Source organism: Thrips palmi, unplaced genomic scaffold, assembly GCF_012932325.1.
Source record: "Thrips palmi isolate BJ-2018 unplaced genomic scaffold, TpBJ-2018v1 HiC_scaffold_17, whole genome shotgun sequence".
Lineage (NCBI taxonomy): Eukaryota > Metazoa > Arthropoda > Insecta > Thysanoptera > Thripidae > Thrips > Thrips palmi.
The window spans coordinates 11,452,158-11,465,869 of record NW_023144626.1 but is presented as its reverse complement, the minus strand read 5'-3'; the positions used below and the strand labels follow the sequence as shown (position 1 = coordinate 11,465,869).

Genomic DNA, 13,712 nt, shown 5'->3' with positions numbered 1-13,712 from the left:
CTTCACACTTTTCATTTTACAGTGGTTGATGATACTGTTTCAGAGTAAATGTGTGAAAGAAATGCCTCATGATGATGCATTCAATTTTGAATTTCCACTCGTACAAAAACTATGTATAGCAGGAGCATATGGATTTTTTCATAAATAAATCACAAAAAGCATGGAAACCTACAATATGACAAGGGGCAAAAAAGGTCCATCTATAGAGCAACTTAAATGCTAGCTATACAGAATTGTGGTATGAAACTGTATTAATTTAAAAGGTGTGGAGAAGTATCCAAAGGCTACATAGTGCCAACAAACATCTTCATTCAATTTTAAAAAAAGGCTGCCCAGTGTGTACAAAAAACAATATGAAATACTAATACTGCCAAATTGTTGTTTTGCAGATTTAAAAAAAAACAACAAAAGAAACAGACAAACACACTTAATTACGCATTTCTTCCAACTCTTGCACAATCCGATTACGAATTTCCCTTCCTCGGGCAAGTAATGCATGAACTCTTACACCACCATCTTCGTCATCAAAAAGGTCTTCTTCTGGTAGTGCATCATTAACATTGTCATTGAGTAAGTTCTCCTCATTTATATAATTTGGAATACCCAAGATACCCAAATTCATAATGACACATGCAGCATTTACAAATTTGCCACTTTTAACATAGTTATAATGAAGGACCCGTTCATCATGAAGGCACCTGCAAGGAAAATTTGGTGATAGTCAAAAACAGAAGATAAGGGTGTTGGAACAGAAAAAGATGCTGATTTGAGGCAAAAAATTAGAAATGTGCCAAATAAAGCTTTTACATCATTGGTTTGTCGTTGTTGTTTCTTTTTGGAGGGGGAGGGGCTTTGCAACAGGCCTTCGAATTTTGAAGGGGCTGGGGGCAGGACTCACCTGAATTTCCCTTTCAGAGCACCAATGCAACGTTCTACAACGTTTCTGTCACTAGCGTGTGCATGGTTGTACCGGGCCTCCGGCGAGTCATCAAGAAGAGGCCGATCTGCTCGGTTAAATGGTGTCATCATCCAGGGCTCTAATGTATAACCCGCATCCCCTGTAGCAAAGCACAAGTGTTAAAGTCACCGGTTGTTGTATTATTCAAGTCTCAAGTCTCATACCTAGTAAGTGGCAGGGTTGTTGCTCATTAAGCTGCATCATTCTAGTTCTCAAGGCACTTCCCTGGAACACAAACGAATCGAAAGTTGCACCAGGAAACCTTGCATTTACATTCATGACATACATTCTCCTGTCACATGTCTGAAAAAAGAAAAAAGGAAAAAAAAAGGATTAGTACAGGCCATTTTTATGCTCACTACATTTCTCATGAAATGCTACCTACAATCATTGCATTTAGGCTCGCGAAGCTCTTCCTTCCAATAAAACCAGCTCTGTTGTTGCGAATAGATGGCTTTATGATTTTTACTAGGGTACCGTCAGTGTACCCAAGTGTACCACGTAGTTGCCCTCCTAGAGCACGATTTCTGCAAACCAAAGATGAAAATAATTACTACACTCAAAAAAATTTCAATACAAAATTCTGTAACATGGTTACGCAGTAATTTCCACTACAAATGTTACAGAATTTTGTATCAGCACTGATACAAAATTTTGTATCACGCGTTACGGTAAACTGTTTCCCGGTTACAGAATTCTGCAATGCAAAAATCAGAAAAATTTGTCGTTTTATAAACAAAATTTGAACCTCAACGATCGTTCATTCCTACACATTCGCTCCGTCGCTCATGTACTCCCGAACACCCGGGGAAACCGAACTGCGTTCTCCGGAACCGAACCCCGGTCCCCCGGATTGCCAGCTCGTCATGCTACCGCTTGCGCCACAGCGCCGTATGGGGAGGCACGCCTCAGACTGTCGATGACACCGAGCGGGCACGCTGCATGCCCAGGTAGTGGTGGGAAACGAGCCCTGCGGCGCGACAGTTCCTGGCCCGAAGCTTCTAAAGTACCATGCCCCACGTTAGGACTTTTCGCCCGATCAACTGTGATGTTAAAATTAAGCTCGTAATTTGACTTTGAATTTGCGTTATTAATTTTTGCATCAGACGATATGTAAACTTGTAACGATATGTTACGGTTTTCTGTATCAGTTACAGTTATTTGCATAAAGATCGCATTTTTACATGGAACTATATCACTGATTGTGAATATTGAAACGAAAAGTACAGAATTTTGTATCAGTTTTAGAATTTTGAAGCACTGATTCGTAAATTCGTAACATTCTTGACGTGATACAGAATTTAGGATCAAGGATACAAATTTTTGTAACCGACTGACGTGTTACAGAATTTTGTATCAAGATCGTTACAAAATCCTACATTATTTTTTAGAGTGTAGCCTAAAATTCGATCAAGTTCTCCTGACAGAACCCATGGCCGCCAGCTGTGTTAGGGCAGGGTGAGAATTAATCCTTTTGTCAATAACTAGAAATAAAATTAATTACCTATCAATGCAGATATTTAATTCCCCAATATTTTCAGGAAACCTGATCATTTGGGATAGTACCACGTCCTCATTGAGGGCCTCTGTAATTTCATCTATGTACTGGGACATCGTTGGCTGCGCCACTGCCACGTCGAACTGACGACCAGTGGGAGTCTGGTAGCTGCCTGTGGCGTTAGACCGTCCCTTATTTTTTCAAATTGAACCGAGACAAAAGTTCGTGGTGCCAAATTGTTCCATTTGGTGAGAAAACACCTCTGCCAAAGTTTGGTGGTGCTACGATATCGCATGGCCGAGCCTGAGGGGCCTAAGTGGAAATTTCAAAAATCGGCCGATTTCGGAATTTCAAAGTTGTCTTCCAAGTAAACACGTCATTTTGATGCCCGTAGGGCGAAAATTTCAAGCGTTTTGCCGTATCTCGAACCGTTATGGCCGAAACGGCGCTCTGAACGCGCTCCGCCACCGCGCGGAAGGCCGATCTGGACCCAACTACGACGCTTTTGGGCTGCACCGAGCCGCCCCGGAGGGCAGTGTATCGCTGCGTCGCTGTCAGCACCTTCCCAAAACATGTATCTGAACTATCTCTGAAAATTCCAATTTGGTTAGTGGGATTACTCAATAGGAAAATGCTGAAATATGCCCTCAAAGTGTCAAATTTAGCCATAATAGCATTTTTCGCGTGTTTTGGTGTAAAATTTGGTCTTAACCACGTCTGTATTGAAATCTAACCTACCAATTACTATGCAATTAGTCAAACACATGTTTTGGGAAGGTGCTGACAGCGACGCAGCGATCCACTGCCCTCCGGGGCGGCTCGGTGCAGCCCAAAAGCGTCGTAGTTGGGTCCAGATCGGCCTTCCGCGCGGTGGCGGAGCGCGTTCAGAGCGCCGTTTCGGCCATAACGGTTCGAGATACGGCAAAACGCTTGAAATTTTCGCCCTATGGGCATCAAAATGACGTGTTTACTTGAAAGACAACTTTCAAATTCCGAAATCGGCCGATTTTTGAAATTTGCACTTAGGCCCCTCAGGCTCGGCCTTGCGATATCGTAGCACCACCAAACTTTGGCAGAGGTGTTTTCTCACCAAATGGAACAATTTGGCACCACGAACTTTTGTCTCGGTTCAATTCGAAAAAATAAGGGACGGTCTAATATACTGTACAATTCATTTCAAAAAATTTAACCAAAAATCGGTTAAATTTTGGGTTAGGGGACAATTAAGATGTCTATATTGAGGTCAGCGCACTGAAAACTACAGGGAAATACATAAACCTCAACCTGGAAAGTTTTGCCCCAAATTGCGTAGCTCTAGATGAAAATGTAGGATTGGCATTGAAATAAATGTAGTTTTTGTGACCAGTACACTGCAAACTACATACAATACTTTAGACTCAATTTCTGCATATTGTTCCTACTTGTCTTCATGAAGCACCCTCTGTCGCCACCAATTCCCTGATGCCACACCAAAGCGAATCCCTCAGTCGAGTAAAATTCAATTGCCAGCATTGAATCGCTTAATTGGCTACTCGTATGCTTGGGTCACTATTCGATAACTCTTTTTTCTTAACTAATGAACTCACAATTTTATAAGTTATACTTATGAAACATTTTGTCATTCTTTCATTGTGAACCAGTGAATAAAACAATATTGATTGGAACATGTTATCACAGTAAATATTAAGAGAGTCAGTTTAGGGTAGGCTGATCTGCACCAGTTAACGGGGACCAATTATTGTCAAATCCAGTGATTCGTCACATAGAGTCCAATGCCAAGGCTACCCAAGGCTTAATGAACCGACATAATTTATCTTACTCATGCAAACAATACTGAGTAGTACCAGTTATATTAACTTCGGTAAAGTTAAAGGAATCGTCTCACTAAATCCAATCACCAATTCATTTACCGCTCAAAACCTGAGTCGTCTCATTGAAACCAATATCAATTCAAACTCCATTAGGATTAAATATACACAACCATATATTGATTCTATTAATAAACTCATGTTAGTACTTTTGCACTCTTGTCAGCCTGCAGCATTGCAATAGAATGAATTTCTCGAATCCAAACTAAGTATGCCTGCCAATTTCAACAGAAGTTATTTCTGCATTTCCCTGATTTCCTCTAGTTTGAAAATTTTAAAAAGAGGATGACACTAGTATGAAATAAGAAGATGCGCACAATACAAAAGGTCAAAATAAAAACATCTTTTTTACAATGCTTTGTCAAAGTGCACTGACCTGGAGATGATTCCCCTCTGACAGGGGAGGGGGGAGAGGGGAACGAAACACGTAAATCATTTTCGAAACCATTCTCCATATTTCGCTGTGTTGGTGTTCCATAAGGGTTTTAATCATTCAAGAATGTTGAAAAACTAAGGCCGATCTCATTTCCAAACCCTTCTGCTCTTTATTTCGTTTTATTTGCTTAAGTCCCGTATTTGAGAGCCGCGGACCCGCAGGTATGAGAAATTGGTAAGCGCTGCGGCGCTGCCAACCTAACCACGCTAATGACCTGGTTCAAAAATATGCTTTGAATATTTCAAACGATACTAAACAACGATTTGAAACAAACTCGTGTTGGGGGGTACTAAGGCGACGTTAAATACGAAATCTTGAAACTATAGCCACTGTAGTTGCTGAGAATCGTTGGTGAGTACAAACAGACAGACGCACGACCAGTCACTTTTCAGCGCGCCCAAACACGGCAAGGGCTTCGCTATCGCTCAGCCAAAAACATCCCATTTTAAAATAGAGCTCTCAAAGCGAATGGAGTTGCATGGCCAACGGCAGGCTGCTCTCATTGAGCTTCACTATCCAAACACGATCGCTCAAGTGATTGAAGGGGAAAACGAAATCACGTTACTGGCGCCTGGCTCTGTGGACACGGTTTTTGTCAAACCCGGCTGCTTTCCTTCTAAGTCCGATTTTCTGGAGGCAGTAAACATTGCGGTGTCGGTCCTCAACAATGACATTGAGGGTGACCCGCCACTGAGCGAAACGGCCGATCGCCGAGTCGAGTTTCAGCCCTTTCAGCCCGAAAGGCCCGATATGAAGGTCCACTTTTCCCCTCGCCTCGCATTGCAGCTCGGTTTGGACCACCACGGCCCTTACCCTGCAAACGAAAAAATTAGTGGCGTCAAGCCCGTTGAATTGAGTTTGGGCATTCCATCACAACTCTTTATTTACATGGACATTCTGGCTGATCAGATCATTGGGCACACGAGGGCTCCCATACTCCGCACGGTCCCAGTAGATATAAATGCACGGTTCGGCAGCATGACTATTTTTCACTGCGAGCATCCGATTTATTTCGACATAAATACACGGTCGTTTGACACGATCCAAATAGATATAAGGGACCACGCAGGGCGTTATCTCCCATTTGAACACGGGACGTTGACCTTACTGGTACACTTTAGACAGGTGTCTTAGAAAAAAATGGCTCCTCAAAACCAAATAACGAACCATTACGTCACGCAGGCCGGTGGCGGTTTAGGGCAATTTTACGCGGGTAGTTCCTTCCAGAAGGGGTACGGTAAGGGAGGGTGGGGCACCTAGTGACACTTTTTGGATTTTGGGACTCACTCCGATACTGTGCGAGAAATGAATCTGCTTTCTCCTCAGAAGATTGCTTTGATCCTTCCTTGATCGCAAAAACATGTTGTGGCGTTTCGACAACACCTATTTCTATTATTTACATAGCTTCCCGCAGACCTCTGCACTTGTCACTTGGTGCCCCAGCCCGGGGCACCTAGTGACAGGTCATATAACTCACATACCAGCATAGAGCGACGCTCAAGCTAATTGGAAATTTTCTGTTTTGGACTCTTTAAGCTTTTTAAATATCAAATCATTCTGAACGGAGCCATTTTTCCTCAAGAAACTGCATTTTACTACATTGCCAATCAAATTCAATGTTCTACGAAATTGTCGTACAAATTAGTCTCATTTATGTTTCGTTGTGTGACAATCGGTGACAATTTACTTCGCGGTTGCCAAATCGATGTTTTGAAACGTTTAAATCGTTGAAATACGGTAAATAGAGTGTGTCTGTCACTACCTGCCCCCCGGGGGCTCATTTCCGTTCATAATTTGATATAAAAGAAATGAAATCATATGTTTGAGCTGGTTTAGCGAAAACAACTTACTAGAGGTCCTTATTATTGATTAAAAGTGCCAGAATGATCGGCAGTGCCGTGTACTGGAAGAATGGCGAGAAAGCATTTTGTAAAAAAGTCGTAAAATCTGTGATTTTGCCTAACTATTTTTTTGCTTTTATCCTAGGGGCTAAAATATTTTGTTCAAAGTCTCACGTTCACTTGAACATGATTCCACAGCACAAGACCTTTAGATAAGCCACCTCAAGGTGTCTGAAAGTGCCATAGGGTGGCCAGGGCAGCCCTGTGTCACTAGGTGCCCCTGTCACTAGGTGCCCCACCCTCCCTTATCGGTTCCTGGCTCGGCGGTCTTTTCCGTACTATTCTCCCCATTCTCCGGAGCGGTGCGTCGGCCGTGGGGAAGGAGGCGGCCCGGGCGGGTAGCGCGGTACTGGCTGATGTCGCGGAGGGCGCGAATTTCCGGGGAAGCATGAACAAACGCGTCGGGGAGGCCGCGGGCAACCTGGCCAACCAGGCCAAAAGGAAAGCTGACCAAATGGCAGGGTCTGGTGCTATAAAAAGGCGCAAACGAGCCCGAAAGGCTCATAACGTTCCGAAGACTCGTAAGAGAAAGACCGTCTCTAGTGCAGACTACTTTTCCTAGAGAAAAAAATGGCATTCATGCATGCTGCTTCTTCAGAGTGCCTCCGATCTGAGCTGGATCTGTGGATCATTCCACCCACTCAGACCGCACTTGAATCGACTCATTGGGTTCCTTACAAACCCTTGACCACATTAGATTCCTCTAACACGGTCGAATTTTCCATACCGGGAGTAGGCCATGAGTACATTGACCCCGCCCACACTCTTTTGTATGTGAAAGCCAAAATTGTAAAGGCAGATGGCACAGATATCGTTGCAAACGATCAGAATGATGCTGCTCCAGTAAATTACGCCCTCCACGCTCTTTGGAGCCAAGTCGATGTGAGTCTAAATCAAAAAGTCATTAGTCATTCAAGCATGACCTATGCTTACAGAGCCTACATAGAGTCTCTCATGAATTATGACGCCTCGGCTAAAAAGTCCCACATGACACAACGCATGTGGTACGAGGACACACCTGGCCATTTCGATTCACTCGATGGCCGAGAAAACCTTGGACTGGCCTGGCGGCGATCTCGCACTTCAAACAGTCGTCAATTTGAACTCATGGGTCCTCTGCATATTGATTTCTTTAATCAAGATCATTTCTTGCTGAACAATGTGGAATTGCGCATTAAGCTCATTCGGAACCGAGATGCCTTTACTCTCATGTCTACTGCTGGCACTGAGCGCATCAAACTTTTAGACGCGACTCTTTACATCCGAAAAGTTGCCATTTCCCCTTCCGTCATGCTGGGTCATGCCCAAGCTCTTGAAAAGTCGCCTGCCAAATACCCTGTGAATCGAGTTGACATCAAAACAGTCACGATAACACAAGGGCTGCGCGATAAAAATTTGGACAATCTTTTTATGAACCAACTACCACAAAGAATCATTATTGGCTTCGTAGACAACCGAGCCTTCAATGGTGATTACGCTCGGAATGGTTTTAATTTCCAACATTTTGATATCAATTACCTCAGTCTCATGGTTGATGGCCACCCCGTCCCCTCCCAACCCCTTACCCCTGACTTTGGGAACGGTCTGTACATGGAAAGTTACAACACCCTTTTCTGTGGAACGGGAATACATTGGAAAGACGAGGGAAACAATATCAGCTACTCTGATTACCCCGGAGGGAACACACTTTTCTGTTTCGATTTGTCTCCTGACCTTTCGGCCAGCGAGCCCCACTGGAATCTCCAGAAGCAAGGTACTCTTAGACTGGAACTCAAGTTCGCAGCACCTCTTGCCCAACCTATAAATTGCATTGTGTATGCCGAATTCCAAAATCTGATTGAGATTGACAAACATCGAAACGTTGTTGTCGATTATAACGTTTAAAAGAGTTAAAAAAGAATAAAACTTAAAAAACCAAATACAAAAATATAAAACAATCACTTAAACTAAAAAAAAATGGATGGACTTTCCCTAGATTCGCTCATGAAAAGAGATAAACATGTGGCTCCTATGTTCGAAGGTGTGTTTGCCTCGGACACACTACCACATCGGCTACACAAACGCCCCGCCTTGCTGATTGCCAACACGGATCCTGTTTCAAAACCAGGTCAGCATTGGGTTGCTTTCTACATCGGAAAGCACGGCGAGGGTGAATTCTGGGACTCCTATGGCATGCCACCCATCGTCCCGAATCACAAAAAATTTCTTGACCGACTCTGTAAAAAGTGGACTTACAATCATGCGAGTTTACAATCCATTGATTCACAAGTGTGTGGAGAGTACTGTCTGCTGTACTTGATTCACCGCGCACATGGTATTTCGCTGCATTCCTTTGTCAAAAAGTTATTTTGTTCCGACACAGAAAAAAACGACAGAGTGGTACACAAAATGTACAAGCGCATGTTTGGAAACAAAAAGAATTGCGTGTTAGGACACGACACGAAAGTACAACGTGCGTGCACAAGAAAAAAATGACAACAAGAAAAAAATTTGTGCTCAAAAAACATTTGTAAACATGAAAAAGTAATTTTGTACACAAAAAAATTTTTGGTACGCAAAAAAAATTTTGCTCCATAAGAAATACACGTGTAAGTACACAAAAAAGTTTTTGGTACACAAAAAAGTTTTGTGGTACGCAAAAAAAACTTCTGGAAAACACAAGAAATTTTTCTGGCATTTCTGGAAAACAGTAGAAATTTTCTGGGGTTTCTGGAAAACACCAAGAATTTTCTGGGGTTTCTCGGCATTTCTGAAGACAAGAAGAGTACAAGTTTGGACTTGCACTGATTGACTTGTTCAGAGAGAGTATAAAAGCGACACACACTGAGTGCACATCATCATTCAACACGATGGAGTCGCTCAGATTCATGCTCAACTATTGGAACCAGAAGGAGCTGGTCGCCGCTCAAGCAACAGACTCAGTTCAGATCTGGAAAAGAGGCTTTCTCCAAGACGAGTACAGTCTTGATGAGATAGAGGAGTTCTACCTGGAGAAGGAGTGGCTGGTCCCTAAAATCACAGACCACCTCACAGGGAAAACTCAGGAGCACCTTGGTCACTATGACCGCATGCAGTCCCACTTGATTCATTACATCATGCTGCGGGATAAGCCCTTCATTCTCATTGAGAGGGATGCAAATTTCAAGGAGGTGGATGGCGTGCCACAGTTCAGTCAGACTTATCTTGGACTGACGGCCTGGACATCTCTCCTCAAACTAGGCATGACCGTTTTCGAAGTATTCGCTGGTCCAGCGGATGACATTGAATGGTGCTGATTTCCCCACCTCCCCACCCCCATTCCCGGCTGCAGGGGAGATGCTGGTTAGGCCCCATAACCTAAAAATAGATTGTTAGGTGTATTCAAACACACACCTAGTAAGCTTGCCGTTGTAGCTCAGTCGGGAGAGCGTGAGACTGAAGATCTTAAGGTCCCCGGTTCGATCCCGGGTTACGGCAATTATTTTTTCTACCGGTCCGTCTCGTCACGGCGTGGTTTTCCCCGGCGGCGCGTTTGCGGACGGCTTCCCCTGTAATCAAGTACAGACTTGCGCGCGGAACACCGAAGGGAGGAAAAAATTGTATAAAAAGCCGAGCTTCCCGCACTGTAACATCATTCAGACGAAAGCAGCCAAGCGCGATGGAGTCACTTTCATTTACTCTCAACGCATCGAAAGGGAAGGAGTTGGTGGCACAGCGTAACCTTAACACCTGCTCTCATGACTATGACAACATACTGATACTGAAAAGAGGCCAAGTTCAGGATGTATTCACCATTTTTGAAGTGAGTGATTTTTACTCTGAACGACACTGGCTTTGTCCACAAATAACGGCCCATCTGTCTGGACAGACCAGAGAGCACTCAGGATGCTATGTGAGATTGCTATCTCATGTCATTCATTTCATGCATGACAGAGATAAGCGCTTCATCATGATAGAAAGAGAAGTCAATTTAAAAGGGGCTGAGTATGTAGTCACATATTTAGGGCTGACATCTTGGTCGGCCTTGTGCAAACATGCCCAAGAAATCATGGCATTCTATCCTCCTGATGAAACTGACTAAAAAATTGATGAAAAAACAAACAAAAAAACAATAAAATAATCACTAAAACCACTAAAAAGAATGTGATTTCCACTGATGGCCAGTCTGCTGGACCAGCGTGTCCTTAAACCGCCCTAAATCTACGAGACACCGGCTGCAAGGGAGATGCTGGTCTGGCCCGTACGCAAAAAACTATCATTGATTAGTAGTTTTGCCCATGAGCGCCGTGTAGGGTAGGCAACCCTTCGGTCAAGCCACCCTGTCTGGAGACCAGCCCCTGGACAGTGCTGCTATCTGGCGAGCGGCCAAGGGTGTAAACAGCTTCTGCTAATTTAGTTGACTTCACCTTTTGGGATTCAAAACGTATCACTGGATAATTCCTTAGTGAGAGAAGCAAAAGAGAGTCATTTTAATTTAAAAAATGAGATTAGACTCACCATAATACTTGACTGAAAACTCAGTTTCATAATATGGGCAACATAACCCTTGAATCATGTTGATAAACATCTTTTACTGAATGTCATTAATTATCTTCTAGTACTAGTTCTCCTCTAACTTTATTCCTTTATTTATTCTTAACTCAAAATAAGAGTTGTCAATGAGAGAGGTTTTGTTTTTTTCACTGTGATTAACTTCCATGGACTCGGCCACTCAGTCGAACTAGGGATGGTACTATGTTAGAACTTAAAACAGAAGATTTTAATGAAAATTCAATTTCAGTTTTGTCAGAAATCATATCAGAAGCACCCTAGCATGGACTAGAAGCCATTAGATGGAAAGGGAGATCTCATTTTGACCTCCAAGTAAAGCTGAAGCAACTTCGGTAACTTTCCTGACGGAAAATTAGTTAAATAGGTAGCAACACTAAAATGAAAGAAGTTGTTGATATTTCTTCATGAAACTTCTCAGAGAGCAGCTCTGAACTAAAGCAAAGCTTCTCCCATTGTAATGGAGTCAGTTCAATATTGAATTAACTTAAAAAAGTTCAGTTTTATACAGTATACTGTTTTGGCTAAAATCTCAAGTTATTGATCAAAACGTTTTGAGTAACTAACTTAAATTCATGCAAGCATGACTCACACTTGGATTTAAGACTACATCTGTGAGTCTGGAAGGTTTCAGTGAAAAGTTATTAAGATGAGAAAAACGACTCACCATCAGTAACCACACTGTGAATTGACTGACTTAAACCAAACAAGTTCTTGTTATTTCCCATCAAAGATTATTATTTAACACTAAGTTAACATTGATACAAAGCCTCTCTAATAGAAATTCAGTCAGCACGCTTATGAATTAACTTGGAAAAGTTGGAAATTAGCTGGTACAGTATTAGAACTTAAAACAGAAGATTTTAATGAAAATTCAGAATTTATTTTGCTTAAAATCATATCAAAAGCACCCTAGCATGGATTAGAAGCTATTAGATGGAAAGAAAGATCTCATTTTGTCCTCCAAGTAAAGCTGAAGCAACTTCGGTAACTTTCCAGACGGAAAATTTGTTAAGTAGGTAGCAACACTAAAATGAAAGAAGTTGTTGATATTTCTTCATGAAACTTCTCAGAGAGCAGCTCTGAACTAAAGCAAAGCTTCTCCCATTGTAATGGAGTCAGTTCAATATTGAATTAACTTAAAAAAGTTCAGTTTTATACAGTATACTGTTTTGGCTAAAATCTCAAGTTATTGATCAAAACGTTTTGAGTAACTAACTTAAATTCATGCAAGCATGACTCACACTTGGATTTAAGACTACATCTGTGAGTCTGGAAGGTTTCAGTGAAAAGTTATTAAGATGAGAAAATCTTCTCAGGTTCGTAAAGTGACAAAGGATAGGAATGAAGTCACACAGGATAGAGAACAACCCCAATTTAATAAAAAAAAGAAATAAAACATGATAAACATTAAAAAAACAATGATTAATAATAATTTACCCCCCCAAATCACAGTCAATGAATCACTGAATCATACGGGCAGCACTCCTAGCAGCAAGGTGGAGGTGGCGGCGGACCTCTTCGTGGCTCACCGGGAGGTGGGTACGGTTTGCAGAAATTCTTTCTAGCATGCTTCATTGGTCTAGGCCCTAATCGAGAGAAGACCGACTGCAACATAACACAATATATGATCAGACATGGACTAAGGGAAAAAAGATTAGCAGAATCAAGAACCTATATAGCCCCAATCCGACTGACTCACTCACTCACTCACTCACTCATAGAAATGTTTGGGGTGAAGGAGTGGTCGTAGAGACTTGCGGTTTTTTCCATTCGATTCCAAATTTTAGGGGAAAATTGGGAAAAATCCCGAAATTTGAAAATTCCTCACCGTTTCCGAGCAAACCTACTTTATCTTCAAAAAAGGGGACCAAATTCCTCACCGTTTCAGAGCAAACCTACTCAATCTTCAAAAAAGGGGACCGACCGACTAAAAATTTTTTATCGCCCCATCGGTAGGTCTGGTCGAGACATTTCCGAAACTGGGCCGCAATCGGGTCCTCGTCACCGGCAACATCCTCAAAACGATTCAATAGGCCTAAATTCAACAAAATCCACTCAACCTTCAAAAAAGGGGACCGACCGACTGAAAATTTTTATTCGCCCCATCGGTAGGTCTGGTCGAGACATTTCCGAAACTGTGCCGCAATCGGGTTCCCGTCACTGGCAACACCCTCAAAACGATTAAATAGGCCTAAAATCAACAAACTCCACTCAATCTTCAAAAAAGGGGACCGACCGACTGAAAATTTTTATTCGCTCTATCGGTAGGTCTGGTCGAGACATTTCCGAAACTATGCCGCAATCGGGTCCCCGTCACCGCGAACGTCCTGAAAACGATTAAATAGGCCTAAAATCAACAAACTCCACTCAATCTTCAAAAAAGGGGACCGACCGACTGAAATTTTTTATTCGCACTATCGACAGGTCAAGTCGAGACATTTCTGAAACTATGCCGCAATCGGGTCCCCGTCAACGGGAACGTCCTCAAAATCATCAATCAAGAAACTATATAGCCCCTAAA

The 13,712-nt window shown here is 42.5% G+C and overlaps 2 protein-coding genes and 1 non-coding gene across 3 annotated transcripts; 2 read left to right on the top strand and 1 right to left on the bottom strand.

The window, feature by feature from the left end:
* Nucleotides 1-427: 427 nt before the first annotated feature.
* Nucleotides 428-2,572, bottom strand: LOC117644057 (putative nuclease HARBI1). Its single transcript, XM_034383243.1, has 5 exons — nucleotides 2,463-2,572; nucleotides 1,344-1,485; nucleotides 1,123-1,261; nucleotides 899-1,058; nucleotides 428-698 (listed from the first exon to the last, which is right to left on the bottom strand). The coding sequence occupies exons 1-5, from the start codon at nucleotides 2,570-2,572 to the stop codon at nucleotides 428-430; spliced, it is 822 nt and encodes a 273-aa protein (XP_034239134.1).
* A 4,659-nt stretch (nucleotides 2,573-7,231) lies between these two features.
* Nucleotides 7,232-8,545, top strand: LOC117644056 (uncharacterized protein F54H12.2-like). The gene has a single exon (XM_034383242.1). It carries the CDS (start codon nucleotides 7,232-7,234, stop codon nucleotides 8,543-8,545), a length of 1,314 nt encoding a protein of 437 aa, XP_034239133.1.
* A 1,499-nt stretch (nucleotides 8,546-10,044) lies between these two features.
* Nucleotides 10,045-10,117, top strand: Trnaf-gaa. Its single transcript has one exon. It is a non-coding gene; the product is annotated as a tRNA-Phe (tRNA).
* The last annotated feature ends 3,595 nt before the right edge of the window (nucleotides 10,118-13,712 follow it).